We start from the raw sequence: 14,433 nt of genomic DNA on the forward strand, positions 1-14,433 counted from the left end.
CAGCCAATGAAGTACATTTTTTTCAACTTCAATCATCATTGCAAATGTGACAGTAGATTTGTGTACAACATGTCCCACAAACAATGGTGTAATTATTACAAGGAAACTCCTTTAGTGAACAACATTGGGCAGAAGGTACAGAAGTTTTAGGTCTCACAGTACCAGGTACAGGAACAGTTCTTACTCCAGAACCATCGGGCTTTGAATTGGCATGGATTTCCTCAATTACCACTACCCTGAACTGATTCTATGTCCTATAGACTCACTTTCAAAGACTCTTTATAACTCATGTTCTCAGTAATATTTTTTTATTTACACAGATTGTCTTCTTTTGCACGTTAGCTGTTTATCAGTCTTTGCTTATGTATAGTCTTCAAATTCATTTCTTCTTTCCCCTAAATGCCAACAAGAAAATAAATCTTAAGATAGTATTTGGTAACATATATGTACCTTGATAATAAATGTACTTTGAACTTTGAAATAAAAACAGTGGATGTTTTAAATATGCATTAAATCAGGCAGCTTCTGTGGAGAAAAATATTGATTTAATTTTCAGTTTGATGATTTTCAACTTTAGTGAGACAGGTCAAAGGGTAAATCATGTCAGGTATAATGTAGGGGTATTTCATTGCTGCCCTTCAATGTATTGTCACAGATCTGTAAAATCCACTCAAGAGGCAGGCAGGTCTCAGTTTCATTTCATTCACAAAACAACCTCTCCTTGCGCATTCCCCAGAATTGCTAGATTAGATGTGCAAGTCTCTGGGATCCAAACTCGCAACCTTCTCACTAAGAGGAAGGAGAGCTACCGCTGATTCAAAAAATGATTCTAAGCAGTGGAACACTGTGTCAGGCACATTTCATCTTATTTGCTACCATGGTTACTATTCCACTGCAGCTCAGCTCTTTCACATCTTCATTGTTCAGTTGCTGTTAGAAAATTGGTCAATAGACAAAGATAAAATGGCATTGCCTATTTACTTGTCTATTACTTGGAATTGTTCTTTTTACGGACATGCAGTTCTTTCTGAGACATTAAGTAATCTCATCTTTTCCTAATTCATTGACTTTTTTGAATTACCTCACTGGCATGATGGCTGCCATTTAACACCATGTCACCTTCAATGCTGCAAATGGTATGCCTCAGGCTACAACTCTACATATAGGGCACAGGTGCTACATCAACATTGACTATAAGTATGAGCTATGTCCCACATCTCTAATTAACCTATCATGTGGAAATGTGTGTTCCATAATAGTACTGGGAATATTCAAAGATTGCATTAACTAAATGGTGACTCTCCCTAACTTAGAATTGTAGCCTCCCTCATACTTACAATGAAAAGAAGCGACAATGCACTTCTACTTTAAATTTCATTTGCCATGGGTCCATTCTAAAATGCATTTTCCTGGTCTCTTAATATTTACTGTTTCCAGATTATGAGTGGTGTCCCATTAAACCAGACCCAAATCTTTAATATGAGCATAATCAGAAAAAACATTGGTCCCAGCCTCTGCATTTGGAGAAAGCCATTTCATTTTTTTTCTCCATCATAAATTAATTCGTGTTCATACTGCCACTAGCAACTTTTATTCAACTGGCTTCAAAACTTTTACATGGAGGAGGAGAAGATGGCCGTGCGATGCAGCTTGTGCGGCCACTCCGGTGAATGATATCTGTAATCTGTCTAATAGGGTGCCGTGCGCAATTCTGATTTGATGGAGACAGATGTGAGAGAACGGAGGAACATCTGGAGAAACTTCTGAAATGCCTTTTTCGCTGCCGCTGCTACTGTGTGATCCGAAATCTCCGCAGGGGAAGGACCCGAATCCTCAGCTTTGCTTGTCTCTCGGCGGCCGGGATGGGGTCGAAGTGCTCGGCAGAGATGGTGCTCGGTGCACGGTGTTGGAAGGCTGGTCGGAGGCTCGAAGTTTTTGGACGGACTCAGAGTCGGCTGTGGTTGGGTGCTTCCAATGCATTGACAGTTGTCAGTGCCTGGAGGTTTATGGCAGAGAGAGTTTTTCCCTTCTGCCGCCTGCTATCGGGGACTATCGGGAGTCGATTGGAACTTTGAGACTTTTTTTTTACCGTGCCCATGGTCTGTTCTTTATCAAATTATGGTATTGCTTTGCACCGCTGTAACTATATGTTATAATTATGTGGTCTTGTCAGTGTTAGTCTTTGGTTTATCCTGTTTTTTTTGTGATATCACTCTGGAGGAACATTGTATCATTTCTTAATGCATGCATGCATTTTTAAATGATAATAAACGAGGACTGAGTGTCCTCATAATCTAATAGTCTAATCTAATAATAATGCTATTTTATCACATGTTCATTGAATGTCCAGATAAGCAATTGAATTATCCATATCAACATACTCTAATCTAGTTAACCGAGCAAGGTTTGCCTTTAACAAACCAATGCTGGCTTTCTGTTATTAATACAGTTTAAAGGACTATTAAACTTTGTCCTTTGTTTAACTGTCAGCAGCTTCTTTTCTTCAGCGCTGAGCTCACAGCTGAATTGCTTATTTTAATGTATATCGTTTTTGAACAACAATGAAATACTTGCAGCCCTCTAGTCTTCTGACATTAGCCCAGGAAGGAACGGAAGATTATGGTCAATACAACTTTGTCTTTTACTTTCCTTAACAACCTGGATTATATTCTAGTTTTGGTGATTTGAACTACCACATCTTATTTCACTTTTGAAACCAGTTTTGTCATGATTCGGTGGGACATTAGAAGGTATTTTTCATATTTAAGTATGTTCTTTTTTATGATTTGGAAGTTTTGAAACTGGTTGTATGAAGTCCAATAGTATGTCTGAGAGTAAATATCAGTGATGAAAGTTGGGCACCCCAGTCTCCAGCGTTAAGTCAATGTTTTGAGACAATGTGGCATTAGGTAGTCTGAAGGGCAAGTGGGCAAAAGCAAAAGGGTCAATGGTTGTCCAATCAAAACAAGAGAAAATCTGTGGATGCTGGAAATCCAAGGCCACACTCAGGTTGGAGAAACAGCACCTTATATTCCATCTGGGTAGCCTCCAACCTGATGGCATGAACATCGATTTCTCAATCTTCCGGTGATACACCCTCCCCACCCCTTCACCATTCCTCATTCCCATTTCCTTCTCTCAACTTATCTCCTTACCTGCCCACCACCTCCCTCTGGTGCTCCTCCCCCTTCCCTTCTGTACTTTTCTATCAGGTTCCCCCCTTCTCCAGCCGTTTAGCTCTTTCACCATCAACTTCACCCCTCCCATCTCTCGGTTTTACCTATCACCTTGCATTTCTTCTTCCAATCTCCCCCCACAACCTTTTTACTCCGCCGTCTCATCTTTATTCTCCAGTCCTGATGAAGGGTCTCAGCCCGAAACGTTGACTGTTTACTCTTTACCATAGATGCTGCTTGGCCTGCTGGGATCAATAATTGTACTTTGTCTTCAATCTTTAAAATCTGGCCTTTATTGTCTAAGGCCAATAACAACATAAGGGAATACAGGCATTTTTTGTCAAGAAATAGAGATACCAAAAACCGGCATGTGACACAGAACCCAGATGACAATTTAGTATCACCACAATGGTAATATTGTGCGTCACTTGATGTTCCACATTATTGGAAGGACTTCAATCCAATAGAGAAGACTCAAATATGATTTACTTGGATGTCACACAGTGTACCTGCAATCATGGAGAAAGACTTGACAAAGCAGGACTACTCTGGAAGAATAAATATTGATGGCAAGGTGATTTATTGGAGGTGAATTAGATTACAAGGATGACATAGACTTGGATATTTCTCATATTCTAACCTTTGCCTTCCTGTAGTTAAGCAACTTTACTACCCTTCACATATTATAATGGCCCTGGACTTACCAGAGTAGATTACTTCATTGGTTGCTCCTGAACCTTCACCTTTAGTTATTTTTCATGCAAACTGATGGAAGTAAAAATTGACAAAGATATATCAAAGACAGTGGGGCATCTCATTCTTTGTTGAAGAGCATGATCAATACTCCAACTACTCAGCCAGTAGTTTAATTACCCACCTAATTAAATTTAAAGATAATAAAAGAGGAAGATGAATGACAGAGTTGGAAACGATGAGTAAGATTAGATATAGAAAGAAAAATAAAGACAGAGAAGTTTTGACTAATATAGAGATACAAATTACAAAACAGTAAAATAAGAAATAGTAAAAGTACATGCTTCCTTTCTCACTTCTGCATTCTATCAACATACTTGGACAAGACTTGGATGCAATCAGCAATTCACTATAACAGACAGAACCTGCTGTGGTGAATTTTGTTTATATTTTTTGCATAAATTCATCAATTTTTGACTCATGCTGTCAGTGCAATCCCATTGATGTTAAGTGAATGTGCAGAAAGGTGAAAACAACATCTTATCATAAATGCTGGATTTTCTGCTCAAACAATATGTGCATCAAACTCCACTACTACTGGCCCAGAAAATTCTGAGAAAATCTTTATAATCTTTGTCAATATTTTGTAAATATGAGTGTGATATATTAATTAAATATAATACACCTGGACCATAACCCTCCATACCCCTCCCTCCCCCTCCCTCCATCTACCTATCCAAATTTATCTTAAATGTTGAAATCAAACTTCCATTCACCACTTCTGCTGGCAGCACATACCACACTCTCACCACCCACAGAGTGAAGATGTTCCCTTGCAGGTGCCCCTTAAATATTTCACCTTTCACTCTTAACCCATGACCTCTAGTTACAATCTCACTCGACCTCAGTGGAAAAAGCCTGCTTCCATTTACCCTATCTATATCCCTCACAATCTTGTATACCTCGGTTGTGTATTGAATATTTCAGTAATATTCAAGTAATATTTTAAATATATTGTTTGATTAAGCATTCTTTGTTGTTTATATAATTCATTAAGGGTTCTATGTAAAAGTACGTGCATGGCAAACCTCATCACTCCACCACATCATACGTGCACACCTCCCTCGCTTAAAAGTAAAAACAAAGTTTACTTGCATCTCTTGGGCTCCCTTGTTTTCTTTAAGTTAGTTTTATGTTTTGGAGTTACAGGATATAACAACCTCTATCAACTCTCCCCACATTCTCCGATATGCTAGGGAATAAAGTTCTAACCTGTTCAACTTTTTCCTGTAACTCAAGTCCTCAAATCCTGGCAACATCCCTGTAAATTTTCTCTGTCCTCTTTCAAACTCATTGATATATTTCCTATATGTAGTTGACCAGAATTGCACACAATACTCTAAATTGGACCTCACCAACATTTTAAATAACTTCAACATAGCATCCCAACTCACATACTCAATGCTTTGATTTATGAAGGCCAATGTGCCAAAAGCTTTCTTTATGACCCTATCTATGTTTGACACCACTTTCAAGGAATAATGGATCTGTATTCCCAGATTCGTCTGTTCTGCACTCCTCAATGGCCTGTCCATTCACTATGTAAGTCCTACCCTGGTTTTTCCTCCCAAAGTGCAACACCTCACTCACTTGTCTGCATTAAATTCCATTTGCTATTTCTCTGCCCATTTTTCCAGCTGGCCCAGATCTTGCTGCAAGCCTTGATAGTCTTCTTCATCATCCACTACACCCAAAATCTTGGCATTATCTGTAAATGTGTTGATTCCATTTACCATATTATCAACCAGATCACTGACATAAATGACAAGGAACAACAGACCCAGGACTGATTCCTGCAGCACACCACTAGTCACAGGCCTCCAGTCAGACAGGCAACAATCTACTGCCACTCTCTGGTTTCTCCTTTGAAGCCGATGTCCAATCCAATTTACTCCCTCATCTTGAATGCCAAGCAACTGAAACATCTTGACCAACCTCCCATGAGGGGTGTTGTCAAAGTTCTTGCTAAAGTCCATGTAGACAGCATTCACAGCCTTGCCTTCACCATCTTTCCTAGTAACTTCCTCAAAAACTCTGTAAGATTGGTTAGGCACAAGCAACCACACACAGAGCTATGTTGACTACTCCTAATCAGTCTCTGTCTATCCAAATACTAGTCTCTTAGAATACCTTCCAATAATTTACCCACTATTAATGTCAGGTTCACCGGCCTATAATTTCTCACCTTATTCATGGAGTCATTCTTAAACAATGGAGCAACATTAGCACTCCTCTAATCCTCTGGCACCTCACCCATAGCTAAAGATGATTTAAGTATATTATCTAGGCTCCTGCAATTTCTGTAATAGCCTTTCACAAGTTCCAAGAGAACATCTTGTCAGACTTTGGAGATTTGTCCACCCTAATTTGCATCAAGAGAGCAAACACCTCCTCTTCTGTAATCTGTATTTGGTCATTGGCCTCACTTCTACAGACTCTGTGCCCATCTCCCAAAAAAAAATATTAATGAAAAAAATCCTTTTAAGATCTTCCCGCTCTGTTGGGTTTATGATCTCCCTCATCTCTTTCATTTCCTAACATTTCCTCTTGCAGTCCCTTCTTTTCAGAGTTCCTACTAGTTACTGTAAATATTAATTGGAATTGGTTTATTTTTGCCATTGGTACCAAGGTACAGTGAGAAACTTGTCTTGTATACAGATCAATTCATTACACAGTGCATTGAGGACAGCATTGGAAATATTAAACATAAAGATTTTCTAATGACTTTCATATTAATATGAAGCTAATTAGATAGCACAGGCCAACCTCCCTTGAAATTCAAGATCTGTATTGTCTTAACAGATCTCAAACCCCAAAAAAGATGAATGTAGCAATTAGAAATGTTAAACTTGTCACCTATACATAGTCAATAACTGGGAAGTGACAAATTAATGTCATTTGATATGCTCGAAAACAAATATCCATCTCTTAGAATGTTGAAGCAGGTTTTATTTTGTATATTGAATGTGCGTTTTTGCATTTGTAAATTGAATTCTTGAAAAATTAAACAGAAACTATGTGGAAAAGATGCAAAGTTGATTGTATAACTAATGTCAAAATCACTGTTTAAATTCCCTGTGGGAGTATTACCAGCTTGAGCAAGAACTTTTGTAACTTTGGAGAGGTTGAGTACTAACAAGGATACTTTGTCACCCATCATTTTGCAGTTATTCAGATACCTATTTTCTAGGTTGATGAATCACACTGTTTGACCTTGAGTAGCCTCAAATGTTATTTGCAAATCTAGCAGTCTTGCATTAATATTAAATCAAGAAATAAACCTTTTTGGATATGCATTCTCTGCTCAGTTGCTCCGAATGCAGTTTTTGAATATATGAAGTATTAAAGCTGCAGTTTTCAACTCTATGGTGAGATCTTCAATAAAAGATTGCTGCATTTTAGATCCTTTGAAAGTCTGATGCAGCGGAAAGTAAAAATCAACTCCTTATTGGCCACTGCTGTAACTTGGTATTTGTCCTCCTGATTTAGATGAAGTACAATTGAAGAAGTCCATTCCAATCAAGAGGAATTTCAAACTTCATAAGTATCTGGATAGCTTCAGCAAATCTGCAGTTAATCATGCTTCAGGGACACTGGTAAAGGCAACAAAATGTCTCAATTTATATAATACCAATGGAAAGATTAGCAGTTATAATTCCAGTTCAAGCACTCTTGGGCATTCCCCAAGCTTTGTCATACCATGGCTTCAGATTTATGTAATCCTATTATAAAAATGTTTGGAATGCTCTATTGAGACACAGTGGCCCCTTTAGCATCCTCACTACATTAACAATATCTCAAGACATCATAAATCACAGAAGGTTAATGTTTCATTCTCAACTGCTGAGAATTGTAAAATCCAGCATTTTAAGCCCACGGTTTCAGTACATTATGTCAAAGAAGCTATTGCAACACACAAATGTCACAAACTGGTAGAGAAGGTTTATAAATATCCTCCAACATAAATCATTCTATACCACAATTCCTCATTAATATTATTAGGGGAGGCACATACTCAAATCTACATTTTTAACTGTTGGATCAGAATCTAAATTGGAAGATGAAGTTCTACTTCCTCTCTGAAAAAGGAGATGCTCCATCAAACAATATATTACTACATCAAACAATATATTTACCTGGGAATATACAGAATTTGTTCTTGTGCAGATTCCCACCATAAAGATAATAATAGCTGACAATGTAATGATGAAAATAATGAAAAGATACTGGTCTCTTCCAGCATAAAACAAACTGCTGCTGGAATTCAGGATCTGTGGGGGTTCGGGAGAGTGGGGAAGGAATTGTTGATGTTTTGGGTTGAGACCCTGCATTAGGACTAAGGATGAAGAAGGAAGATAAACCATTAAGACCATAAGGCATAGGAGCAGAATTAGGACATTTGACCCATTGAGTCTTCTCCAACATTCAATCATGTCTAGTTTATTTTCCCTTTCAACCCATTTCCCTGGCTCTGCCCCGTAACCTTTGACACCCTTACTAATCAAGAATCTATCAACCTTCATTTTAAATATACCCAATGACTTGGCCTCCACAGCCATCGGTGTCGCAATAAATTCCACATACTCACCCACGCTCTGGCGAAAGAAATTGCCCCTCATCTCTGTTCTAAAGCAACTTCTTTCTAGTCTGAGGTAGTGCCTTCTGGTCCCAGATACCCCACTATAGAAAACATTCTATCCATATCCACTCAATTCAGGTTCCCAACTACTTTGTGCCATGGACCCTTACCATTAAGCAAAGTATCTGTAGACCCCAGGTTTGGAACCCATGATCTAAGCCTTTCAGTATTTAGCAGGTTTCAATGAGATCCTCCCTCAGTTTTCTAAACTCCAGTGAGTATAGGCCAAGAGCTATCTAATGCTGCATAAAAAGGAGAGGGAATGGAATGAGGTAGGTGGCTGAGTAAGAACAGGAGAGTAGTAGAAGCTACAGAGAGGGAACAGTGAGAGAGAACTTCTGTCAAAAAGTGGAAAAAAATTCCTATAAGTCAACATGCCTCAAAGTGACAATGCAGTGGGGAAGTAAAATGGAGACATAAGAGACTGTAGATGCTGGAATCTGCAGCAGAACACAAACTGCTGGTGGAACGCAATGGATCAAGCGACATCTGCAGGGGAAAGCAATTGTTAATAATTCAGATCGAGCCAGAGATCACAGCTCATTATTAACTGTACTCATCACAGCACAAAAATTGAAAGAAAACCACTCATATTAAAATGGAGGTTTGTCTGTTACTGTCTAATTTAACAAAAGAACAGAATGGTGAGCTGAAGTCACCAAAAGCCGTATATTCAAGTAAATTGAAATGACTCACAAGCAATTCCATAAAGTTCACTCTGTCCTGCTAAGAAAGTGTCCTTGGAATTGAGGCAAATCTATCCCTTAAAAATAAGTGAAGTTTTATAATACACAAGTTGTAAAGTGTCAGGACATCATTTCAAGCAATTCTTACCTCCATTATGTCACACTAACTGATACAAGGAAAGTATAATAAAGTCAGGTTTTGTCGAGCCCTGTCATGGCAGAACTATTTCTGTTTGCACAAATCCGCCAGGAATTCAGGGAAACTCTATGAGGTCAGAAGTAATCTTGTTTTCCAATGTTCCCGTGGTTGGAATATGGAATGCATTTCTCCCTGTTTGTAGTTACTCAGAGATCAGTTTTTTCTTTGTGAGCTTTATCTACCCAGATATTTGGGAAATTTGGGGCATGCCATTAGGGACTGGAAAATGAAGGTAAGCACTGCTGTCCATCTAGCTTTCACATCAGGAATAAATATTGGTCAAAACAGCTCTTGAATACATCAGGTCAGATGAAGGGCAAAGATTCTGTGAGGACCATTTTGAAACCATTAACTTTCTTTCTACAGTTTAGATTTATATGGTGATGTTTGACCTTATTCTTTCCTTCCTGCTTAGCTAAATGGAAACTTCTTTATATTCACTGTTGATGGGAGACTTCAAATAGACTAGGAAAGCTAAGCTTGTTTTGCTTGGAATAAGACCATGAGATCATAAGATATAGGAGCAGAATTAGGTAATTTGGCCCATCAAGTCTGCTCTGCCATTTCATCACAGATGATTCCATTTTCCTCTCAGCCCCATCTTTTGCCTTCTCTCCATATCTCTTCATGCTCTGACCTATCAAGAATCTATCAACCTCTGCCTTAAATATACATAAAGACCTGGCCTCCACAGCTGCCTGTGGCAAAGAATTCCACAGATTCACCATTCTCTGGCTAAAGAAATTCCCCCACATCTCCATTCTAAGAGGATGCCCCTCTGTTCTGAGACTGTGTTTACTGGTCTTAAACTCTCCCATCAAATACCAAATTCTGTTGGCACTGTATATGAAGTCTTCCTAATCCTCTAACTTCCCACTAATTTTTACTCTTTTATATGCCCTCTCTTTGGCTTTTATGTCAGCTATGACTTCTCTTGTTAGCCACAGTTGTGTCATCTTGCCCTTTGAATATTTCTTCCTCTTTGGGATTCCTCTGTGCCTTCCGAATTGCTTCCAGAAATTCCAGCCATTGCTGCTCTGCCATCACGTCAATGGCTGGCCTCCACTATTGTCACAGTGAGGCAACTCTCAAGCTGGAGGAGCAGCACCTCATATTTCATCCGGGTAGCCTTCAACTGGAGGGCAGGAACATTGGTTTCTCTAACTTCCAGTCATTTTCCCCCTCCCCCTTCCCTCTTCCCTCTTCTTCAATTCCCAACTCTGGCTCTCCTCTTAACTCTTTGCCTCACCTGCCTATCACCTCCCCCTGTGGTCCTCCTCCTTCCCTTTCTTCCATGGTCAACTCTCCTCTCCAGTCAGATTCTTTCTTCTTCAGCCCTTCACCTTTTCTACCTATAACATTCTGGTTCCATCGGCTGCGTAAATCGAGGGAAGACACCCTCCAGCCCCGACAAAAGTGGGAGGTTGAAGTGCAAGCCCCCCAATCCACCCATTTGTCTCGATGTTGCGTGATGTGTTACCCTGTTACAAATCAGTCCCACGAAACAACAGACAGTACACCACATACAATTAAATGATTTAGCTTTATAATTCTTAATTTGACTAAAGGGACTGTAAAGAGAAAGCAAGAACGGAAAAGGGCTCATTTTAAATGAAACAGTCTAATGTGCACAAGTTGGAGCTCACGGTTTCCCCTTCACCGATCTCCTTTGATCTGCCCGGGTTTCATCTAATCCCAGCCCCACCCCGGGCTGATTCCTCCGACCTCTTCTCTCCAGCGTCTTCTCTCTTCTCAAAAGCCCCAAGCCCAACCTTAGTGTCCCTCACCAGAAAAACTTCCCCTGAATCTGTTCATCCCCATTGGATGGCATACATTTCTCCTCTCTCTTATCTACAACAGTAACCCAAACAAGTAGCTTACACAGAGCACAGAAAAGCATAACAGAGAAAAAATATGAACCATGTGAACCAGGGCATTACATACTTATCACCTCCCAGATTCTCACGTCATCCCCCACTCCCCCACCTACCTGCCTTCACCTATCACCTTCTAGGTTGTGCTCTTTCCTCTTCTACTACTTCCTAATTCTGGCTTCTTCCCCCTTCCTTTCCAGTCTTGATGAAAGATCTCAGCCTGAACCATTGAAAGTTCATCCATTTCCATAGATGCTGCTTGACCTGCTGAGTTTCTCTAGCATTTTGTGTGTGTTGCTATGGAAATATTTGGCAGGTCAAGCAGCATTTGTACAGGGAGAAGCAAAAGTTAATGTTTCTAGTCCTATAGTTAGTAAAACCTGCAGGGAGTAAATAGTACCAAAGTATAAGACATGTGGTAGGGTGGAGGGTAGGAGAGATTGAATGATACATAATTTGTGTGGGTTAAGACCATCCAACACAGTTGATAAACTAAATTAATTTTATCTTCAATCACCTATCTGTGGCAGATGCAGCTGTGCATGCTAACACTAACAGAAGTGATCATCACACTGCTGTCATGAGGACAAAGATTTGTTTCATGCTGAAGGCATCCACCATCATGTTGTGTAGTGCCACAACCATGCTAAATTTAGGACATATATAGCAGTACATTTGTCAGTATCGGTGAGGTGAATAAGACTATTTGTAGCAGCAGAAATGTACAACATCATGGTCTGTGACCCTGTGGCCCTGCATACCCTTCACCTTAACACTACGATCAAACCAGGGGATTGATCCTAGTTTCATGAAGATTGCAGACAAGCATTCTGGTTGGGTGACACGTTGGTAGAAAACAAAACACAGTTTTCTCCCTCCATTTACACCCGTCTCTATGCAACCTGAACCATTCAAGGTTGAGCAGAGAAGGTTGTAAATGGAGTACAGTGAGGAGAGGCTGTGGATAGGGCAAAATTGTAATCAACAGTATGAGTTGCAGCATACAAGGTGGACACAATTGAAAAGGGTGAATACACGGACTGAAGGTGTTATATGGAATAAGGTAGATAAATTTGTAGCACAGTTGCCGATCGGCATGTATGATGCTCTAGGCATCACTGAATCATAGCTGAAAGAAGATTGCAGCTAGAAGCTTAATGTCCAAGGATACACATTGTATCAAGAGGACAGGCAGGAAAGGAGAGAGGGTGGTGTTGCTCTGTTGGTAAAAAATTAAATCAAATCATTAGAAAGATGCGATATGGGGTCGGAAGATATTGAATCATTGTGGATAGAGCTGCAAGCATAAAAGTACCCTGATGGCAGTTGTATAGACACCTAAACTGTAGTAAGAATGTGGTCTACAAATTACATTGGGAGATCGAAGATGCATGTCAAAAGGGCAATTTTACAGTAGTCATGGGGAATTTCAATATATAGGTAGATTATGAAAATCAGGTTGGTGCTGGATTCCAGGAGGGGGGATTTCTAGAGTGCCTGCAAGGCTTTTTAGAGAAGCTCATGGTTGAGCTGTCTAGGGTATTAGCTGTTTTGAACTGGGTGTTGTGCCATGAACCAGAATTGATCAGAGAGCTTAAGGTAAAAGAAACCTTAGGGGAAAGTGATCATAATATGATCAAATTCACCCTGAAATTTGAAAAGGAGAAGCTAAAGTCAAATGTATCAAAGTATCAATAATACAGTGGAGTAAAGGGAATTACAGAGGCATGAGAGAGGAGCTGGCCAGAATTGGCTGGAAAAGAACACTGGCAGGGATGGCGACAGAGCAGCAATGGCTGGAATTTCTGAAAGCAATTAGAAAGCACAGGACATATGTATCCCAAAGAGGAAGAAGTATGACACAACCGTGATTAACAAAAAAAAAATCAAAGTTAACATAAAAGCCAAAAAGAGAGCATATAATAGAGCAAAAAATAGTGGGAAGTTAGAAGATTGGGAAGATTTCAAATACCAGCAGAAGGCAAATAAAAAAGTTAATAGGAAGGTAAAGATAGAATGCAAAAGTAAGGTAGCCAATAACCTTAAAGAGGATACCAAAAGTTTCTTCAGATAATGAAGTGTAAAAGAGAAATGAGAGTGGATATCAGACCACTTGAAAATGATGCTGGAGAGTTAGTAGAGGGGAACAAGGAAATGGTGGATGAACTGAATATGTATTTTGCATTAGTTTTCAATGTGGAAGACACTAGTAGTATGGTGGGAGATCCAGGTGTCAGGGGGGCTGAAGTGTGTGAAGTTACCATTACTAGAGAGAAGGTTCTTGGGAAACTGAAAGGTCTGAAGGTAGGTAAGTCACCGGGACCAGATGGTGTACACACCGGAGTTCTGAAAGAGGTGGCTGAAGAGATTGTGGAGGCATTAGTAATGATCTTTCCAGAATCACTAGATTCTGGAATAGTTCTCTCACTCCACTCTCCAAAAAGGGACAGCAGCAGAAGAAAGGAAATCATAGGCCAGTTAGTCTGACCTTAGTGGTTGGGAAGATGTTGGGGTCGATTGCTAAGGATGTGGTTTCAGGGTGCTTGGAAGCACATTATAAAATAGGCCATAGTCAGCATGCTTCCTTCAAGGGAAAATCTGACAAATCTGTTGAAATCCTTTGAAGAAATAACAAGCAGGATAGACAGAAGGGAATTGATTGATGTGTGCTGGGATTTTCAGAAGGCCTTTGACAAGGTGCCACACATGAGACTGCTTAACAAACTATGAGCCATGGTATTACAGGAAAGATTCTAGCATGGATAAAGCAGTGGCTGATTGGCAGAAGGCAGAGTGGGAATAAAAGGAGTCTTTTCTAGTTGGCTGTTGGTCACTAGTGGTGTTCCACAGGGTCTGTCTGGGGACCAATTCTTTTCATGTTATATGTTAATGATTTGGATGATGGAATTGATGGCTTTGTTCAATGTTTGCAGACATTACAAGGATAGGTGGAGGAGCAGATAGTTTTGAGGAAGTAGAGAGGCTACAGAAGGACTTAGACAGATTAGAAGAATGGGCAAAGAAATGGCAGATAGAATACAGTGTTGGGAACTGTATGGTCATGCACTTTGGTAGAAGAAATTTAAAGGTCAACTATTATCTAAAT

At 39.7% G+C, this 14,433-nt stretch overlaps 1 protein-coding gene across 2 annotated transcripts in view; it reads right to left on the bottom strand.

The window, feature by feature from the left end:
- Window positions 1–364: 364 nt before the first annotated feature.
- The window catches only part of LOC140202236 (RNA-binding protein Nova-1), a 334,247-nt gene continuing 320,178 nt past the window's right edge, over window positions 365–14,433 (bottom strand). The window contains exons 6-7 of one of the 2 annotated variants that reach the window (XM_072267123.1): window positions 3,881–3,941; window positions 374–395 (exon numbers count right to left, since the gene is read on the bottom strand). In XM_072267123.1, the coding sequence (XP_072123224.1) occupies window positions 3,926–3,941 (16 nt within the window). In that variant the 3' untranslated portion in view covers window positions 374–395; window positions 3,881–3,925. Of the gene's footprint in view, window positions 396–3,880; window positions 3,942–14,433 lie in introns of both variants that reach the window. The other variant, XM_072267131.1, reaches the window with a different exon arrangement.

Source organism: Mobula birostris, chromosome 1, assembly GCF_030028105.1.
Source record: "Mobula birostris isolate sMobBir1 chromosome 1, sMobBir1.hap1, whole genome shotgun sequence".
Lineage (NCBI taxonomy): Eukaryota > Metazoa > Chordata > Chondrichthyes > Myliobatiformes > Myliobatidae > Mobula > Mobula birostris.